General features: G+C 33.3%; 1 protein-coding gene across 1 annotated transcript; it reads right to left on the bottom strand.

The window, feature by feature from the left end:
- Positions 1 to 4,354: 4,354 nt before the first annotated feature.
- Positions 4,355 to 8,816, bottom strand: LOC115724649 (auxin efflux carrier component 2). Its single transcript, XM_030653980.2, has 6 exons — positions 7,302 to 8,816; positions 6,368 to 6,695; positions 5,921 to 6,006; positions 5,645 to 5,802; positions 4,954 to 5,030; positions 4,355 to 4,817 (listed from the first exon to the last, which is right to left on the bottom strand). The coding sequence occupies exons 1-6, from the start codon at positions 8,584 to 8,586 to the stop codon at positions 4,751 to 4,753; spliced, it is 2,001 nt and encodes a 666-aa protein (XP_030509840.1). The 5' UTR covers positions 8,587 to 8,816; the 3' UTR covers positions 4,355 to 4,750.
- Positions 8,817 to 21,505: the final 12,689 nt, after the last annotated feature.

Genomic DNA, 21,505 nt, shown 5'->3' on the forward strand with positions numbered 1-21,505 from the left:
ACAACCATCTCCCGAAGGTTATGTGCTTGTATCATCCCGATGCAAGACTTCAAAAGCAATCTCCCGAAAGCTTGTAAATACCCTTCTCCCGAAGGTGCACTGATGTTCTTCTTCATTGTAGACTTGAATACAGACTCAAGACAATAGAAACAACAAATAAACAGAGTAAGAGTAGAACAACTCTTCTCTACATAACAAAGACACTCTTTTCTTAAGATATGAAAGTGAGTAAAAGAGTTAACAAAACCTAGCTGCTATAGGATGTATTTATAATGAATATACATCTCATAGACAGCTTACATTCGGTCTGAAAAATACCTCAACCCACTAGAAACTTCCCTAAAATAATTCTTCAATCAGTCCAGGAATTTCCGTTTTTGTACCTACAGAATCGTGGGCAGTAACTACAACTTTCCTTTTATAGAAAAGGAAAGTTTTGCTCTGGTGTTCTCTTCAAGAAACCTGATCTAAGAAAAGAATCAATGTGTAATCAAAACTTACCATTTTTACCTTTTTTCCGAAAATAGGAAAGCTAGACAACTTTCCTTCCAAGTTTGAATACACAAAATAGGAAACCATATTAATGTATACTAGCCGAATATACAATGAATAATAAAAGATTTTTGTCAATTAAATATGCCAAAAATGGAATTAACATATATATAAATATATATAATTTATATGATAAACAAAAAACCTTACATACGTATATATATATATATGAATAAACAAAACTCAAATATTAAATCAAGTTACAAATTAAAACGGCTCTGATACCAACTGTTAGACTATTATATAATACGAATAATAAAGCATATATGAACGATATGTAATGCGGAATAACTATACACATATCGAAATTGTATATGCGATGAAAGGACCGAAATACCTCCGGTCATTGATGTTTGAGCTTCAATATCTACGATATCTTCGGTGTGGGAATTTGGGCTTCCTCGCTCTCTCGACTCTCTTTAGATAGAATCTTGCTGTTTTGAACAGAATGTGTGAAGAGCTCGAGGACCGAGACCTTACAATTATAGATGAGATACTTTATCAATATCTGCGTCACATTAATTGTCAAAATATTTTGAAAAGTAATTGAAAAATCAAATCGATTAATGAATATCAAAATTTGACCACATATAAAATATCATTTAATTAATTTTGTCCAAATTTAATTAATATAAAAAATTTATTTATCTCAAAATTAATTTTTTATTTTATTCCATAATTAGAAAAGATTTTAATACTAGACTCAATATATGTGAAGTCATGAAGGTATATATATAAACATAGATAATATATATTCATTATATACTAGAAATGACATTATAATGTTGGATTTTATGCCCTAAATAAAACTCATTTCAATATAATCAGATTTACTTATTAATATAGATCAGAAATAACATTTAATGTTGCATGGTTCACATGATTTATTTCATGATTATATGTACATAATGTATAAATTCATCTGAAACCCTTTTCACATACTTGATCCTGTTTATTGTGCCGTCAACACATTGGAAAGTAAACATGACTATGTGAATAAAGTTTCCTAGATTTATCAGACATAGGGTTTTACTGATATGATAATCTACAACAGAGTTTACTTGCATTTGGAGAAGTGCTATGTTCTTTCCAGAGCATTGGTTAAAGTAAAGCTCAGGTTGGATGCATGGAGTATGCATCGGAAGGGACCGATATTGAACTTTGACTTAGATTTAATTAAACTTACCGTAAAATCTATTCAAGTCAATATCGCCTAGTTGATCCTAGATCAAATGATCTTAATCCTGTTATGATTAGGCTCAATCTTGAAAGGCTATTCGTGTTCTTTGATTTGTTAGTTAAGCCTACTTTTAGGTCAGGGTGATACGTACATTTTGGGAACACGGTAGTGCAATTGAGTGGGAGTGCTAGCATAAACATGGAATCTATAGCTTCTATCTGGCGAATAGTAAGCAAAGGATGATCTCCTTCGAGCTTGACCAAACGAACATAAATGGTGGAGTACTCATTTCACATAAGCTGAAATATCATTTATACGGGGTGAAGTGTTTTAAGGAATAAATACATTGTAGGGTGTAACGGTAATTTAATCCCTTTACAGTGTAGATCATTCATATAGAGGATCATTGATCACATTAGGATTATAACAATGGATAACTTATGATGTGTCTATATGGTGGAACATATAGAGCATTCTATATACTGAGAGTGCAATTCTAAGTTCTATGCGTGGATTCAACGAAGAATTAATAAGTTAGTGAATTTTAGTGCAAAATTCTTGATCTACTTATTGGAAGCTCGGTTATATAGACCCATGGTCCCCCCACTAGTTGAGATAATATTGCTTGTAAGACTCATGTAATTGGTTTTGATTAATCAATTATAATTCACAAATTAGACTATGTCTATTTGTGAAATTTTCACTAAGTAAGGGCGAAATTGTAAAGAAAGAGTTTATAGGGGCATATTTGTTAATTATGATACTTTGTATGGTTCAATTAATAAATATGATGAATGACAATATTATTTAATAATTATTTATAGTTATTAAATAGTTAGAATTGGCATTTAAATGGTTGAATTAAGAAATTGACATTTTTGAGAAAATCAGATACAAAAGGTGTTAAAATTGCAAAATTGCAAAACCCAAGGCCCAATCCACTAATGCTTGGCTGACCACTATTGTAGGTTTTTAAGTTGATTTTTTTCATTATTTTAATGCCATATAATTCAAATCTAACCCTAGTGGAATGCTATAAATAGATAGTGAAGGCTTCAGAAAAAAAAAAGGACTTTTCTTCTGACTTCTTCTGATTTCAGAAAACTGAGCTTTCTCTCTCCCTATCTTTAGCTACCACTTCTTCTTTCTTCTTCCTTTGATAATTTCGAAATCCTTAGTGATGAGAGTAGTGCCCACACACATCAAGCAATACCTCAATCATAGTGAGGAAGATCGTGAAGAAAGACTTTCAGCAAGAAGGAGGTTTCAGCATCAAAGATTCAGAGAAAGAGATCCAGATTCAGATATTGATAATGCTCTGCTACAGAAAGGAATCAAGGGCTAGATATCTGAACGGAAGGAGTCATTATATTCCGCTGCACCCAATGTAAGGTTTCTTAAACTTTATATGTGTTTAATTTATCGTTTTAGAAAGTTCTTATTTAGGATGTTAATAAACATACTTGTGAATAGATTTAAAATCCTGGTAAAATAATTTCCAACAATAACATGATTCATGTCGTTATGAGATCTAAAGTTATATTCTATGTTATTATATTTGAAATATTCATCCTATATTAGGTCGTTTAAAGATACTTTTAAATTGGTATCATAGCATATATAATATTGAAATATCTACTATGACATCTTCTCAATATTTTTTTCCCTTTTTTACCAGAAAAATAAAAATTTATCATAATAATAAGTAACCGAACATTAGCAATATATGTTCAAAACAATATTATTCTTAACCGCATATATAGCTACGAAAAAATATATCTTAAAAAAATATATTAAAAAAAAAGTGATGATGTATATTAAACATTTTTAATTAGTTTAAGTTTCTAATTTTAAGAGAGGTATTAAACACATCAAGTGATAAGTTTTTTTTTTTTTTTTTTTGATGTTAAAAATGTGTTAATGAAAATATTTAAACTTCAAGATGGAATCTAAGATTAAAATTAAGATTTGAGAAGAAAAATAGTAATAACTACAAGTGGAATATAATGATTACAATAGGTAAGATAAGGTGATAAAATATGAAATACAGTGATAACAATAGGTAAGATAAGGTGATAAAATATGAAATACAGTAATAACAACTTACGAGAGATACAATGATAACAATAAATTTAAATGAATAAAATATAAAAATAATTTTATGAGAAAAGATGTTTATCAATTCTTATTATTTCTCAATAATTTATCTCATATGTAATTTAAAGCGAATTAGGATTTGTTTACTAGTTGAATAATATAGCTCGTGCAATTTGGTAACGTACTCGTTGAGGGGCGTGATCAGTACCAAAAATAAGATTTAAAAATAAATAATGTTACAAATTTCATTTATAAACGTATCTGACTCGTGCGACAAAAACAGTGTAAACTGTATTTATAGTGTATACCCAACTTTAATTTTTTTTATCCATCCTGTCAACATTATTAATGTGCCTATTAATAAGTCAATGATATATTTCAAAATCTTCAAAAAATAAAATTCTTAATTTTATGCTTATATATTCTCAATCCCAACTAATTAAAAAATAAATAAATAAAACACAGCACGTAAAAAGAAACTTCGAAGCTGGTTGGTTAAGGCAATATTAATTAGTGGAGTCAAAGTAATGCAATGGTGAGTTACATTAATTTTGGTGTAACAAATAATTAGTATATATCAGAATACATGTAGAAATTGAAAAAACAAAATATTCCCTGCCTCTTTCTCTTTCTCTTTCTCTTTCTCTTTCTCTTTCTCATCTATATCTCTCTAAGGTCTAATCTAATATATTTCTAACCATGTAATAAGATAGCAAAAGTAAAAAAAAAAAGCTATTAGAGGAGTGAGACCTAAAAGATCACATGGGTAAGGCGCTGAATCCAAAGGCATATTTGGTTTTCTTCAAAATACAGTATATATAAGGTCCATCCAACTGAGCCTCCTGACTTGAATATATAATACATTATTATTATATATTTCCTCCTCACTACTATTTCCCATGAAGCAGTACTATTACTATACTATACCCCAAGAAGTACGTAATACAGAACTGTGATGGGCAAAGCGATCAGCATTCCGAAAATAACCCTGCAATATTATAAATATATATACTTACATGTCAGATTTCTCTTATATGATTAATTATATAAGTGTTATATAAGTCTGTTCATCTCTATAAATTATATATGTTCATTTCATTAGTGTGGAGATCATGAATACTTACGCAGTACTAAGTATATCTGGATGGACATTGTATTCTTTTGCAAATACAAAGGGAACAATTCCTTGTGGAAGTGCAGCCTGCATATGATAATAATGTAAGTGTTATAATTAAATTAATAATCATTAACTACTTAGCTATATATTATTCAAGTATAGTTTTCAGTGATAAATAACTTATTGACAAAATAATTTGAAGATCTTTTGACCGTTTTAATATAGATGCGAAATCGAAAAACAATACTTTTAGCAAGTCAGCATTTTGGACTACCAAATGAAGGCAAAGACTGCATAAAATGAATATGTATATTATTTTCTCTATTTATTATAAAACAATAATCCTTTTGGTTCAAATTTTGATGAGTAAAATGCTATTCGATTACGAACCTACCTTGAAAAAAATAGACCCATATCAGAAGCATTAAGTCAACATAATTGTATTCTATTGCTGTCAGATATTATGTACTATTAACAAAGTTTTCTTCAAAATACTGTTCAATCTCTAGAAAGGTACTTTTCATTTTAAGGTTAGTTGGCATTAAAGTATACTTCGTAGTGAGAAAAGGGGTTTGACTTTCTACAAAAGCGATATATACACATCCAGCTAGCACTGTACATATCTCTAATGATTATATAAAAAAGTGTACAAATGATTATTTAATTAAGTAATTAAGAAATGAGAAAGTATATTAAACCTGAACAATTGCAATATGCAAAAGGGTTCCACGGAGACCAATTACTATAGAAGTTGCGGCAATCACTGCGGGGCCAGTCAAGAACCTAACAGCCATTGAAAAGGTCGCCACTGATTTTCCACAAGCAATGATCTTTGGCTGTAAAGCCATGAATAAACCTGCGCACATGCAATTTATTAATGCCAATGTCATTGTTTGTTTATTTGCAAAGATATTGTCCAAATGAAATCATGGATTTATATATATGTATATATATATAAATAAATAAATATTTACCTAAACTGAACATAGCCATTCCTAGACCAGCATCAGATAATATGGATATGGACCCGCTTACAATTGTTGGCATCTTGATGTTCCATCTGCCAACATAAAATTATTATGTGATGAAGAATGTCAAATAATATAGAGCATATATAAATTACGTTGTGCCAAATACATATGTACTTTATCAATAGTAAGCTGTACCCAATATAATTTTACATTAAAATATAGAATTCGATATTTGTAATTTGAATCAATAATATGGTAATGTGTTTTGTTGCATACTTTTTAACATTTTGTTATTTACAGTACAAAAACTTGCACACCTTAAAAAGCTACGGTATATAAATCCTTAATTTATGTAGTTTTGGACACTTATTAAGACTGTATTGAGAAGATGATATTTATGGGGGAGAGAGAAAGATAGGTAATTATATTGATTGATGTAGCAATAATTACCTGAAGGAGACTAGGGACCAAATAAGGCCAATGAGACTAGAGTAAGTGTTGGGGTTTCGAATGAGTTTCCTCCAAACCATGATAAGGATAAGTCTTGTCATGACACTAGCAGGTGGCATTTGGTTCTTCTTCTGACCTCCTCTTCCTCCTCCTACATCAACCACGTCTTCAACCTTCTTCTGGAAATTGTTAGAACTATATGGCGAACCTCCATTCATTATACCATTATTATACTTCATATTGTTCAGACCTTCTTCTACTTCCACTTGATTATGTTCTCCAACAATTTTCCCTGCAGGACTCACGTGCCCATTTAACTCTTGCATACCTACGCAATAAGTATTTTTTTTTTTTGGGAAGTAAGAATCCAATAATTAGTATTTATTAATTAACTTTAATTATCAGTGTACTACTGCGGATTAATAAATTGCGAGACCAAAAATTCTTGATACTACAAAATACTATAAATAATGTTATTGTGAAGAGTTATATTGTGCAAGAGATCGAATGTATACAAAAGGGAAGGGACACAATAAGTGGTGCCCAATATTAGAAATAAAAATGTGTTATAATATTAATGATTTAGTATCAAAAGAGTAATTAATATGGAGAAAAAGCCAAATCATTTACCTATATGCTATTTGTACAAGTCTGATTTTCCTAATTTCTTTAGCTTAATATATAATTAATGAAAGACATGAAAAATTATCTGTTTTTTTTTTTTTTGGTGTATTCATGCTACACCATCGTAAAATACAAAATAATTTTTATGACTAATGATTGATTAAATAGTAGCAATTGGATCAGTAAAGTAATAAGGGTTATCATGTGCGTGTCAGATCCCATGCAAAAATTATCATCATCATGAGTCAAACCTATATAGAGACAAACGATAATTTATAAAGAAAGATTAATAATTTTTCTGATCCCCTACCTCTTTCGTTCTGAGGCACGCCAGAAGATTTGGAAGTATCAATAGCTCCAAATTCAGAAGAGACACCTCTGTTAACGGCGTGTCTAAGGTTCCCTTCCGACACCGGCGACGCACTCGAGCTCCATACGAACATATGAAGGTCCTTGTTCGGCAGACCATTATTAGCAGCAGCAGCAGCAGGAGGAGGTGCTGTAACAGTTGTTGCGTCTTTCTTCTTAACAGCAGTATTACTTGTCGACCCGGAAAACATCGGATTAGGAGGAGGGTAAGACGGAGCAAGACCGCCATTGAAGAGCTCTCCACTCATGCTCCTCGCTCCTCTCTGCTTCTTTCCCATATTTTTCATCATCTCTTCGTCGAAATTAGATGTCCTTGGCGTGACGCCTTTCGATGACTGAAGTGAGTAGACATCAGCGCCGTGAGTTGGTCCACCACCGTAGCTGTTGGTGTACCCGTGTTTGGGACTGGCGGCCTTACTGGCATTAAACATGGCGTAAAAATCAGTCTGGTTGAAGCTCGATGCCCTCGGGGTCGGCTCTCGCGAGGATTGTACAGAGTAGATCTCGACGCCAGTGAGGTTCGAAGCTCTTGGCGTCATGGATGTTAAAGAATTTAGTCCGTGAGACTTGTTGAATGAAGAAACCATTGACGATGCTCCTGATCTTCTCACCACCACGTGTAGCTTCCCATCGTCGCCAATTTCTGCATCGGTCTGTAAAGGCTCGCGGCCGTTGAGAGAAACGACGTCGGAATCGACACGGAAGGAAGTGATAGAGCCTGCAGTTTCAGGAAACTGTTCGGTTATGAGGAGCTTGGCTCCTCTGTATTCGAACATGAAAAGCATGAGAGTGTACCAGATCACACTCTGGAGGACAACGATTTGAACCATGAGGCTTCCGGAGAAGTCTCCGTACATGGCTTTCAAGAGAGGGATTCCCATGACGAGAGTGTTGGGAAGAGTTGAAAGAGAGAAAAGTGTTATCATCCACTCCAAGTTTCCTCGCTTGGAAAAGGTTTGCCACAGAAAGAGAGCGGTGAGGATGACCACTTTTTGGAGTGAGTCGGCTGCAATGAAGTGGTAGTTCATAGCGTAGGGATCGTTGGAGGATATGAAGTGGAAGGAGAGTAATGGTACGGCGAAAACCGCAACGAATCGGTTGATGCCGGAGCATTGGTCCGGCGTGAAGATCTTCCACCAACGGACTGAACCGTAGGCTAAAAACATAGCCACGTACAAAGGGACAATGGCCGCCAGAACATCGTAGATATCTTTACCTGTGATCATATTGTGGTGTTATCTAGGAGGAAATTAAGAGAGTGTTTGTGAATGTTTTAGAGCTTAAAGAATTATATATAAGTGCTTTTGTTACACTTACACATCTCATTTAATGAGAGAGATGAGGATTGGAGGGGATAGTGAAATGTGAATGTGTGTACTCTAGCTCTTATTTTATATAGACTGCTTCTCAAATTTGATTTTATGGTAAAAGTGGACTTTCTTTCATAATTTTACTATTTTTTATTTTATTAAAAAAGAACAGGATAGATGAGATTCTCATAAGAAAAATATCATACAATAATATGTAGTTAAAGAAAAAAAATGTAAAATAAAAGGTATCATTTTTCTCTTGTTTTACAGCATTAATTTAATTCTATAAATGATTGTTCAGTTTCTAGTCCACGTTTTACATTGAAGGAAGGGGAAAAATTAAATAAATATTGTATAGCAATTCAGCATATTAATTCAAATTTCGTCATATTCAGATCAGTCAATTATATATATGTACTTCTCAGTCTATTGCCAAGTGGGATTGAATCTTGAATATATATAAGGCCGATGGACTCGACAAGAACGAAGAAGAAAGTTTATAAAAATAAAAATAAAAGTTGTCGAGAGTTTCAGGGGCAGACAAGTTCTTCCCCTCGTGAAAATAAAAATTGTGATAATACTGCTTAAGATGGAGACAAAGAGATAGAAATAATTAATAAGTTTTTTTAAAAATATATTTATATATAACACACTCTCCTCTAAATATAAACGCGTATTTGATTTGATCAGCTTGTAGACGATTTTCCAAATAAATAAATAAAACTACAAGCACGTACACTTTTTTTTTTTTTTCTTTGGAGATGTTATCCTAAATAGGACAATCTAATGTTGAATATATAAAGAGGTCAAACAGTTGTAAAAGACGGAGGACCGAGTTGGAATAAAGTGTAAAATTTAGGAGCCTCATCTTCTGTATGTTGTTCTACTAAAATTGTTGATTAGTATTTAGTACCGTTTTCAAATTGAGATTCGATCATTTCAATTTATACCAGTTAATAATTGCTATTAAGAAATATAAATATGTCCGAGATTTAAAATAAAAATTAATTTTAAAATTATTGCGTGTCTAAATTGCAGAAGATGTATATAATATAGAATTTAATACGTTTTTTTTTATTTTTTATTTTTTGTTAAATAAAAAATCCATTGTCGACGGCACAGTACTCGTGCATGCACATGAGTTTGGCAATTCTCAGTGATCCGCGGCAGCAGAAATGATCTGTCTTCATTTATTAATATAACTCTCGCGGGCTACTCTTGGGTACTGCGACCGTAGATGACCCTCCAAAGTCCAAACTTTATTATTATAAACTAATATTAATTATTATATGCATGCATTTATCAATTTAATTAATATATATATTTAAATAATTATATATGGAGCCAGATTAATCGATCGATGGATAACAAAAAGAGGAAAAATATATAATAACGAGGACAATTCCCGTTTTGAGAGGGCTTTTTTTTTTAACAACCTTCCTTAACGAGCTAAGGAAACCCTCCTACTGGTGCCTCATCTCTAATAATGTCATTGAGTTTGAATGTTTAAATGCTATCAAAAGGTATTATAAATAAAAAATTTCGTTAACTAAATTTGAACTTCACAATAATAATTTTGCACAGAAGAAATAAAAGCTATAGAAATAAAAGTATGAATACAGGGTTTTTTTACGTGGTTTAATTTGCTATTAAAAATCTGCATAGTCCACGAGTCAATCTTATTCAGATTTTTAATTATTTTTTTTTTTGAATAAAAAAATAATCTTTTATTAGACAGAAACATCTCCTAAAACAATAGACTGAAGAGCAAGAGGAACATCACTCTCAGTAAAACGACGACCTGACCAATAACAAGCACCATGTGTCATACAGTGCGCGGCTTTGTTAGCAGACCGTTTAACATGACCAATAGAAACATTACTTAAAGAAGATAAAATAAATTGACAATCTTGAACAAATAAACCAAAAATAGAAGGCATAGATGCCGAACTAAGAATAGCTTGAAGAACTAAGATGCAATCCGTCTCTAAAATGACATTAGACTTGTTATTCTTCTTTATCCAACTAAGTGCCTCTTTGACACTTAGAACCTCTGCGATTTCGGGTCGGCAAATGACAGAAGAAATAGTTGAAAACGCCTTAATTAATAGGCCATCACAGCCACGTGCGACAAAACCAGTCCCGACCTCATTTGTGTCTTCAAAAACCGCCCCATCCACATTAATTTTTAACTGACCAGCAGCCGGTTTGGACTAGTGTTCTCTTGTGTCAGTGCGATTAGAGGCCAGAGAAACTGAATCCAGCCTCTTAGACTGAGCACACGTCCATTGTCGAAGAGTGGTACGAGCCATCCAAACAACATCAGCAACACTACAACTTTTACCATTCCAAAGCATATCATTCCGAGCCTTCCAAATTGCCCAACCAACCATGACAGCTTCTTCAACCAACCCCATATTGCCTACTGCCAACACTTCCATAAACCAGTCAAAAAAATTGGTAGCTACAGAATGGCCAACACCTAACGCTAATCGGAGCCAACAAGAATGCGCAAAGGAGCATTGAACTAAAATATGGAAAATTGACTCTTCCCTCAAATTGCAAAACACACAATGTAAATCCACAGGAACATGTTTACTATGCAGCTGAGTACGTGTAGGCAAACAACCCGAAAGAGCTTTCCAAACAAAATGTAAAACCTTAGGAGGGGCTTTAATCTTCCACAGCATCTTCCAAACATCCTCCTCCATTGATGAGTTCCAACTACCATTGACCGACTGTAAGTGAGTATAGGCCCTTTTGACTGTGAAGAAACCAGTTGGATCCTTGTTCCAAAACCAACTATCACTCTCAAGATTAACACTCAAAGGCACCTGTTTGATTTTTGATTATTTTTTAGGGCCTCTCTTGTATGAGTTTTCTCGTCCCTTTTTTGATCTTCTTTGTCACTATTTATAATTACATAGTGGACAGTTTATTACAGAGTTGACCGGAATATGTTTACAACAATTATCCCTAAAATTATGGGATTGGTGTAAATGCGGTTTATGATTTTAAAATCATATAGTTGTGATTTTCCCGCTTATACTGGGTCAAAATGATCGTGTTTTAAATCACGTCTGTAATTATTGTTCCTGGAGTTATCTCGTCAGAAGCTTGGTTCCAATGATCTCTATAGCGAGCTGGGGCTATTTTCTCTTCCGAGATCGTCGATGCACGTCTTGTGACGACCGTGGTTCTTAAAGGGTTCTTCAAGGCTCATTTGAATGTTATCTTCTGGCTCGCCAGGGTTGTAAGCCTCGCTAACGCTAACTGGATGAAGCTATAGGAAGTCTTCCCATAGCGAGATGGGCACCTCGCTTACTTAGTTTTGAGCTGAAACGACCGTTGCACTTATAAGTTAGTTTGTACTCTAAGGACTTTCACAATTGATATATGTCGCTTTCGTCTTCCAATGTGTACTGTCCTTGATGTCTCGCTATTCGCATTCAGTGACATATAGTTTCTCGCTAATATACTAAGTGCCAGTTTGTACATTGATTCCTCGCCTAAGACCTTACAGTCAGCGGGTTACAAATATACTCTGATACTTACGTAATTAATGAGTTATCCCATAAAAATTGTATTGATTCACATTCTCTTTATCTTCACAAGTCCTCTATTGAGATGGCAGCCGAATTTTGGGTATAACAATTCCCCCTTAAGAAGTTCTTTTTTAGTAAAAAAAAAAGCTTTTTAATAATTATAGAGGGCATTTTTGCCAAAATCCTTTCTTGGAAAAAATGCATCCTTTGATTCTGGCAGTTGTACGGTTTCGAGGGTCATTATAAATCGTCTCTTCATATTCTACACGACTCCCAACCGCTAGATTTCCCAATCTTTAGCTTTCTTGTCACTAGACTTTGTGCATAAAAGGGCGGCTCAAGCTTGTCATTTTTCACAAACCTCTAGCTTTTTAGTGAGATCCATTTTCAGAACGGATCATCTCTTTCTTGCTAGAATTTCCCTTCTGAATTCAGAAGTTCATCCTCCCAAACTCAAAATACCAAGATGCACCAACCATTATCCATTTGTTACCAAAGACTTCAAGCCTCAATTGGAGCCGGAAATGATGGATTCCAAGGCTGAGGAGCTTCCGACCAATCCAAACCAGGGGAACCCCGTAGCCTGCCATGGGCGATCCTCACAGGTGATCCTTGAGAGCATAGATCTTGTGAGCAATCTTAAAGGTCCTCCTCAGGCTGATAAAGAATTTGTTGGAAATATTTTACCAAGATCTAGATTTACTACCATGTATGTTTCATTAACATCCTAATATGAATTCTAAAACAATGAAATAAACACATAAGGGTTTAAGAAAACCTTACATTGGGTGCAGCGGAATATAATGACTCCTTCCGTTCAGATCTCTAGCTCTTGATTCCTTTCTGTAGTAGAGCATCACCAAGATCTGAACCTGGATCTCTTTGTCTCCTTCTTTGATGCTGATTCTCCTTCTTGTTGGTTGGATTCTTCACAATCTTCCACACTATGATTGAGATACCACTTGATGTGTGTGGGGACTACTCTATCACTTAGGGATTTCGAAACAAAGAAGAAGAAGAAAGAGAGAGAGAGGTGGCGTCTCAGGAATTTTCTCTGAAAGGAATGAGATGCAATTGTGATACTTTCCTGAAGCCATTACTTTCTATTTATAGAATACCACATAGGGTTAGGGTTGAATTACTTGGCATTAAAATAATGAAAACATTAAATGATAAAAGCTATGCATGTGGCCGGCCATGGCATATGGAAATGGGCCTCACTTTTGCAACTTTCCTATTTTACCATTTCTGTATCCCATTTTCTCAAAATTGCCAATTTTCACATTCAACCATTTAAATGTCGATTTTAACTATTTAATAACTATAAATAATTATTAAATAATATTGTCATTTATTATATTTATTAATTAGACTAACCAAAGTCTCTTCATTAACAAATATACCCTATAAACTCTTTCTTTACAATTTCGCCCTTAATAAGTGATAAATTCATAAACTAGACATAGTCTAACTTTAAAATCATAATTGATTAATCAAAATCAATTAACTGAGTCTTACAAGCAGTATGGTCACAACTAGTATGGGGACCATGGGCCTATATAACCGAGCTTCCAATAAGTTGAACCGAATTTACCAAGTAAATTCCCTAACTTATTAATTCCTTATTGAATCCACACTTAGAACTTGGAATTGCACTCTCAGTCATATAGAACGCTCTATATGTTCCACGATATAGATACGCTATTAATTATCCATTGTTATAATCCTAATTTGATCAATGACCCTCTAATAGATGATCTACATTGAATAGGAACTAAATTACCGTTACACCTTCAATGTATTTTATCCTTAAAACACTTAGCTCCGTATAAATGATATTTCAATGAAGTGAAATGAGCTCTCCACCATTTATCTCTGTTTAGCCAAACTCGAAGGATATCATCGTTTCACTTCTAAATTCCTATAGAAGTTATAGACTCCATATTTATGTTAGCGCTCCCACTCAATTATACTATCATGTTCCCAAAATGTACGTATCACCCTGACCCAAAAGTAGGCTAAACTAACAAATCTAAGAACATGTATAATACTCTTGAGATCGAACCTAACCATATCAGGATTAAGAACATTTGACCTAGGATCAACAGGTGATATTGAATTGAATAGATATTACGGTAAATTTTAATATATCTAATCAAAGTTCAATATCGGTCCCTTCCGATGTATACTCCATACATCCGATACTGGTAAACTTTGCCAATGCCTTGGAAAGGACATAACACTTATCGAAGGTGTAAGAATATCTATCGCTGATTATCATGTCAATCTAAATCCAGTGAACTGACAAATCAGAGAATAAACTTTCGAACATATAGTTAAGATTATATTCCACTACGCTGACAACACTATAATCATTAACAAATTCATATGTTCTGGACTTGAATAGAATTCATAAATTATATATATAATCATGAAATAAATCATGTGAACCATGCAACATAAAATGTTATTTCTGATCTTTATTAATAAGTAAATCTGATTATATTGAAATAGGTTTTATTTAGGGCACAAAACTCAACACACTCCCACTTGCACTAATATAAAAAAAATGTGTATTTTAAATAATCTCAACACCTTGATATACAAATCAACTGCAGTAGTAGTATACTCCTCCTAATAGGATCTGACAGGTTGAATTAACCACAACCTTTTCTCCACCATTACTCTTCCTTATTCACAAAATCCTTGACATTGTGAAATTCCTCTCTATATGTCTACTCTCTTGGGATACTGGATTCTATACTTTTGGCAACTACTTTCGGTTTATCAGGAAATAACACTAGTAGTTAAGACAAGTTGGAACGGTGCCACAAATGTATACAACTTTCCTTAGACTGAATAAGTACCTTTCCTGCAACTTTAACATTCAGTCTCTCTCTGGTAGACTAAGAGACTCCACATAGGTTTTTTACATTTCTCCAAAATCACTACTCCACCCCAAGAGTAATCACCATCTTATCAGCAGACTTTCTAGCACAAAGGCAAGTCTCAAGATCTGATGTGGTGTAGTCTAAGAGTTTTAAACACACCCTTATCGACTAACATATAGTTCCTCTTCTTAATCTTAAGATTTACTTGATTGTCTTCCAATGTTCCTCTTGTTGTGATAAATCCAACACACAAGTATATGTATCGTTTTAACAAGTAATACTCATGTAAGTGAGATCGTTCCCACGAGGACTGTAGCTAAGTACCAATCAATTGAATTCTTATTTATATTTGGTAGAATCAATAATAAGGTTGAATATTTAAATAACTAAAAATTGAAAAGCAGGATAATAATAATAAAAAAGTGTAATTAATTATGGATGAATATTTAGGAAAAAGAATCATGTTGATTTAATTAACCAATTGTTAATCCTAATTACAATTCTCTTTCTCAATGTGAATGACATATTATAAAAATTAACCTAACTCTTTTCAGATCTTTTAGGTCCTAAATCACATGTTATCTAATCATCTCTGAGATAGATTAACATATAATCGGCATTAAGCAATAATCTAAATATCACAAAGGCTATGCAAATACTTTCGTTTCACATCAAAACCTAGTTTATCTAATTTTAGCATTCCCAATTCTCACTTTTCAGATTTTGAATTGGGATCATAAAGCATGTACAAGGTGATCAATCTTAAACATGTCATTAAACACAAATTTGGATAAATTCACAATCAAGAAAGGAGAAATAGCAATTATCATTAACTAAAGATAATTTCAATCAACATTCATCATCTCCCCAAATAGGAGTTTATTTCATAAAACCCATAATAACATCCATAATCAAAACTAAAACAGAAATTAACATAGAAATTAAGAGTTTAAGAAAGAACTAGTTGGTGATTGCATTCCGGATCGCCACCATTGCTTCCTCTGCCTCCTTCTTTCACTTTTGGGTCCAATTTCTGCCTCCTTTCCTTCTAAAACACGAGCCCCTTAAATAGAAATTAGAGTTACTACCTTTGAAAAAGTCAAAAATTGCCCAAAAATCTCGTTTTTCGCCCCTAGTCGCGACTACATAAAGTCTAGTCGCGACCATAGGCAAAATACGAAAAATATGCTTGTTGCCTGGCTCCTAGTCGCGACCATGAAAAAGGATCGCGACCATGGTCGCGACCATGAAAAAGGATCGCGACCATGGTCGCGACCATGAAAAAGAGTCGCGACCATGGAAAGTGGTGGTCGCGACTACTGAAGCAAAATTTGACAGCTTCAGCATCTTTCTGTAAAATATGCATAACTTTTACATACAAATTCCAAATGAGTTGATTCAAGATGCGCTGGAAAGAAGAAAAAGAAATCTAAAACTTTTATGTTTTGACTTTTTCCAAAATATGATCAGAACATAGTCAAATTTAAACTTGAAGTTTCAGCTTTATTTTCTTGCAGAATTTTCTCTATTCTATAGATTGTTGTTTTCCGAAATTTGATCAATTTATACATTCCAAGTATGAAACCTGAAACCAAAGAAAACAAGAGTAATTCTATTCCAAATATAATAATAAAGAAGGAAAACAACTATAAAAAGTGACCCAAAACGTAGGCTAAAAATAGCCTAACAAATTCCCCCAAACTAGATTCTTACTCGCCCTCGAGTAAGACTAAGACTAACACTAAAACTCGATTAACTAAGCTATCAGATAATTATATTACTGTTGGCTCATGTGAAATTTCCTTCCGTTAACCAAACTAGATTTTAAATTCCAAAAACTCTGACAATTAATTAGGATGCTCATTTTATCACACAATGCAGAGATACAAACTAACTTCAGTATCGAAATAATGTCATAATGGTTTCACTCCATCAAACTAGTCCACAAACCAATAGCCAATATGCTTGCATGCTTACTTCTCTCGACTAATGTTGATAACATTCTTTTCGGAATCAAAAGGACTTTTTAAGGTTAGAATTTATGGCTTAGATATTTGGAAAATGAAAGACAATTTTGGCTAAAGATATCATAAGCACAAAAGAACCCACAAGCTTCTCATAATTTTAAAATTTCCCGAAGTGTTCCCACAACTAACCATGATTGAGATTTTTCTACTTTTTTTTCCAATCACTAGACATCAATGAAATTTTCTTTTATTTCTGATTTTTTCATTTTTTTTTCAAGTGATGCCGAGTTACAATTCTCTCTTTGTTTTTTACATGTTTCTCAATCGCGCAAATTTTTTTTTCTTTTCTTCAATACTTCCATACACTATATATTTTATTCCCCCAAACTTATTGTAAGGCTTATTATACCATTCAAAATGTAATAAGGACAAAAACAACAGTGTGGATACATCTTTTAGTTCAATGGGTGAAGATACGAAACAGGTTTAGGCTCAAAAGGGTTCACAAAGGATATTAATTTTATGGTAGGCTTGAAAGGCTCATACTATCCAAACAAACTGCCTAAATCATGTTCCTAGTAAATGTTGTCGAGGATTTCGCCTCAAAAGAATAAGACATGCAAGTTCTAAGCTATTCAATCGATCTTACCACAAACCACAGTAAAACAATTATAACATATTTCACAGATCGTCAAATTGTATTCATACACAGGTTTTACAAGCATCCAATCTAATCCAAAAAGTTAACAGAATTAAGCACACAGTTTCAAAATTTTAGGACATATCACAAATAACAACAGCAACAAAATTGATCTTGGCTTAATTAACCATACACTAAACCATGACAACTAAAAAAAAAAAAAAACTAACTAAACAACTAAACAATCAAACAAATAAAAAAAAATTTAAATTAAGCCCCTCCCCCAAACTAATTTTTCACATTGTTCCCAATGTGAAAATAAAACTTAAAGAGAAGAAAGTTTACCTTAGGTCCATGTCACATCAACAAGCGGTTGACGCCCATAATAAGCGTCATGCAAGATAACTTGAAAGTTGTTTTTGAAGGTGCCCTCAAGCTTGGCATGTAATGAGTTTGAACCAAAATCCACACCAACAACAAAAGACCTTCGATGATGAGCTTGGGGAGAAGCCTTTGGTAACTCGAAGAGTATACAATATGGAGAATGCGACATTAGTGAAAAATAAGGGTCCATTGGTGGTTCATAATATAGTGGTATTGACAACCTCAAATCAACAACTACAAGTGATTCTTCTGCCACCAATGGCACCTCTTTCTTGCTTTTCTCAAATAACCTCTCGATTGGTTGTTCAGTTTCCTCATGACCATCCACATCCTTGACTGTGATTTGATCTTCAATAATTTTATCATTGAGGATGGATGTTTCTTCATTCACCAAATTGAGATCATCATTTGTTGAGCAAGCATCTAATGTATCCAAATTTTCAACCACTTCAAAGGATTCTTTCTCTTCAATTCTAGGCTCAGTCTCTTCTATGTATTCATCTGATGGTGCTTCTACTATATTCAAACAACTCTCATAACTTTCGTTATTTGAGTTATTATCCTTAAAACTCTTTGAATCATGCGCCATTAAATTATCACATAGAGCTTTTACCATGTCCGCCAAGCGATTAATCTCTTTTGGAAGTGATAGTATATCCTCCTCTTCTTCAATTGGTTGGGGTGAGTTTGGACAATAAGGAGGGTATTGGTGAGTCCAACCCTGAAGTGATGGATCCCAATGCCAATCGTAATCAAAATCTGCCATATCATTCAACAGATTTATTGCTTCATGGCCTCTCCTTAACAAAGGCTCTCCAGTAACCTCTGCTCCATAATCCACCCAACTTTTTGTTTCATCATCAAGTCCATTATAGAAGAATATAGTAAAATACCCACTTGAGAAATTGGAATAACATCTCTCCCCGAGCTCCTTAAATCTCCCCCAAGCATAATAGAATGGCTCATTATGCTGTTGGACAAAATTCACAAGTTATAACATTGAGATTTACCTTGCAGGTCAAACACATTCAGTAAAACTTCTATAAAATTAAATAAAAAGAAACCAAATAGAATAGAATTCAACTATATTGATATTAACTAAAACAGTCCCCGGCAAAGGCGCCAAAAACTTGTTGTGATAAATCCAACACGCAAGTATATGTATCGTTTTAACAAGTAATATTTAGGTAAGTGAGATCGTTCCCACAAGGACTGTAGCTAAGTACCAATCAATTGAATTCTTATTTATATTTGGTAGAATCAATAATAAGGTTGAATATTTAAATAACTAAAAATTGAAAAGCAGGATAATAATAATAAAAAAGTGTAATTAATTATGGATGAATATTTAGGAAAAAGAATCCTGTTGATTTAATTACCCAATTGTTAATGCTAATTACTATTCTCTTTCTCAATATGAATGACATATTATAAAAATTAACCTTACTCTTTTCAGATCTTTTAGGTCCTAAATCACATGTTATCTAATCATCTCTGAGATAGATTAACATATAATCAGCATTAAGCAATAATCTAAATGTCACAAAGGCTATGCAAATACTTTCGTTTCACATCAAAACCTAGTTTATCTAATTTTAGCATTCCCAATTCTCACTTTTCAGATTTTGAATTGGGATCATAAAGCATGTACAAGGTGATCAATCTTAAACATGTAATTAAACACAAATTTGGATAAATTCACAATCAAGAAAGGACAAATAGCAATTATCATTAACTAAAGATAATTTTAATCAACATTCATCATCTCCCCAAATAGGAGTTTAGTTCATAAAATCCATAATAACATCCATAATCAAAACTAAAACAGAAATTAACATAGAAATTAAGAGTTTAAGAAAGAACTAGTTGGTGATGGCATTCCGGATCGCCACAATTGCTTCCTCTGCCTCCTTCTTTCACTTTTGGGTCCAATTTCTGCCTCCTTTCCTTCTAAAACACGAGCCCCTTAAATAGAAATTAGAGTTGCTACCTTTGAAAAAGTCAAAAACTGCCCAAAAATCTCGTTTTTCGCCCCTAGTCGCGACTACATAAAGTCTAGTCGCGACCATAGACAAAATACAAAAAATATGCTCGCTGCCTGGCTCCTAGTCGCGACCATGGTCGCGACCATTAAAAAGGGTCGCGACCATGGAAAGTGGTGGTCGCGACTACTGAAGCAAAATTTGACAACTTCAGCATCTTTCAGTAAAATGTGCATAACTTTCACATACAAACTCCAAATGAGTTGATTCAAGATGTGTTGGAAAGAAGAAAAAGAAATATAAAACTTTTATGTTTTGACTTTTTTCAAAATCTGATCAGAACATAGTCAAATTTAAGCTTGAAGTTTCACCTTTATTTTCTTGCATAATTTTCTCTATTCTATAGATTGTTGTTTTCCGAAATTTGATCAATTTATACATTCCAAGTATGAAACCTGAAACCAAAGAAAACAAGCGTAATTCTATTCCAAATATAATAATAAAGAAGGAAAACAACTATAAAAAGTGACCCAAAACGTAGGCTAAAAATAGCCTAACACCTCTCCTAGATTAATCTGATACCTACTCATTACTCCCACTCAACAGCAGGTGTCTGGTCTAAGGCATACTAATGTTGGATATATTTTACCAGGATCTAGATTTACTAACAAGTATGTTTTATTAACAACCTAATATGAATTCTAAAACAATGAAATAAACATATAAGAGTTTAAGAAAACCTTACATTGGTTGGAGCGGAATATAACGACTCCTTCCGTTCAGATCTCTAGCCCTTGATTCCTTTCTATAGCAGAGCATCACCAAGATCTGAACTTGGATCTCTTTCTCTCCTTCCTTTGATGCTGAATCTCCTTCTTGTTGGTTGGAATCTCCTACAATCTTACACACTACGATTGAGATACCACTTGATGTGTGTGGGCACTACTCTATCACTCAAGGTTCGAAATTTAGAGAAGAAAAGAGAAGGGAAGTGGTTCGGCCTACATAGAAAAGAATAGGAGGCTCAACTTTTAACTGACAAAGTTAAGTGTGAATGAGAGTCTTCACTATCTATTTATAGGTAACCACCTAGGTTTAAGTTAGAATTATTTTGCATTAAAGTAATGAAAAAATATATGATAAAAGCCTATAAGAGTGGCCGGCGATGGGCTTTGGATAATGGGCCTCACTTATGCAATTTTCCTGTTTTATCATTTCTGCATCTCATTTTCTCAAAAACGCCAATTTTCAAATTCAACCATTTAAATGCCAATTCTAATTATTTAATAACCAAAAATTAATTATTAAATAATATTATCATATAATATATTTATTAATTAGACATATAAAGTCTCTTAATTAATAAATAAACCTAGAATCTCTTTTCTTTACAATTTCGCCATTGCTTAGTGAAAATTCATAAAGT

This window comes from Cannabis sativa, chromosome 6 (assembly GCF_029168945.1).
Source record: "Cannabis sativa cultivar Pink pepper isolate KNU-18-1 chromosome 6, ASM2916894v1, whole genome shotgun sequence".
NCBI lineage: Eukaryota > Viridiplantae > Streptophyta > Magnoliopsida > Rosales > Cannabaceae > Cannabis > Cannabis sativa.

What these genes read in the sequence shown, in the direction of transcription:
- LOC115724649 (XM_030653980.2), bottom strand. Translation starts at nt 8,586, where the DNA reads ATGATCACAGGTAAAGATATCTACGATGTTCTGGCGGCCATTGTCCCT. An exon ending in CGTGCCTCAGAACGAAAGAG is followed by an intron (nt 6,696 to 7,301) that starts GTAGGGGATCAG and finishes CTTATTGCGTAG; the next exon opens with GTATGCAAGAGTTAAATGGG. An exon ending in TGGTCCCTAGTCTCCTTCAG is followed by an intron (nt 6,007 to 6,367) that starts GTAATTATTGCT and finishes TTATGTTGGCAG; the next exon opens with ATGGAACATCAAGATGCCAA.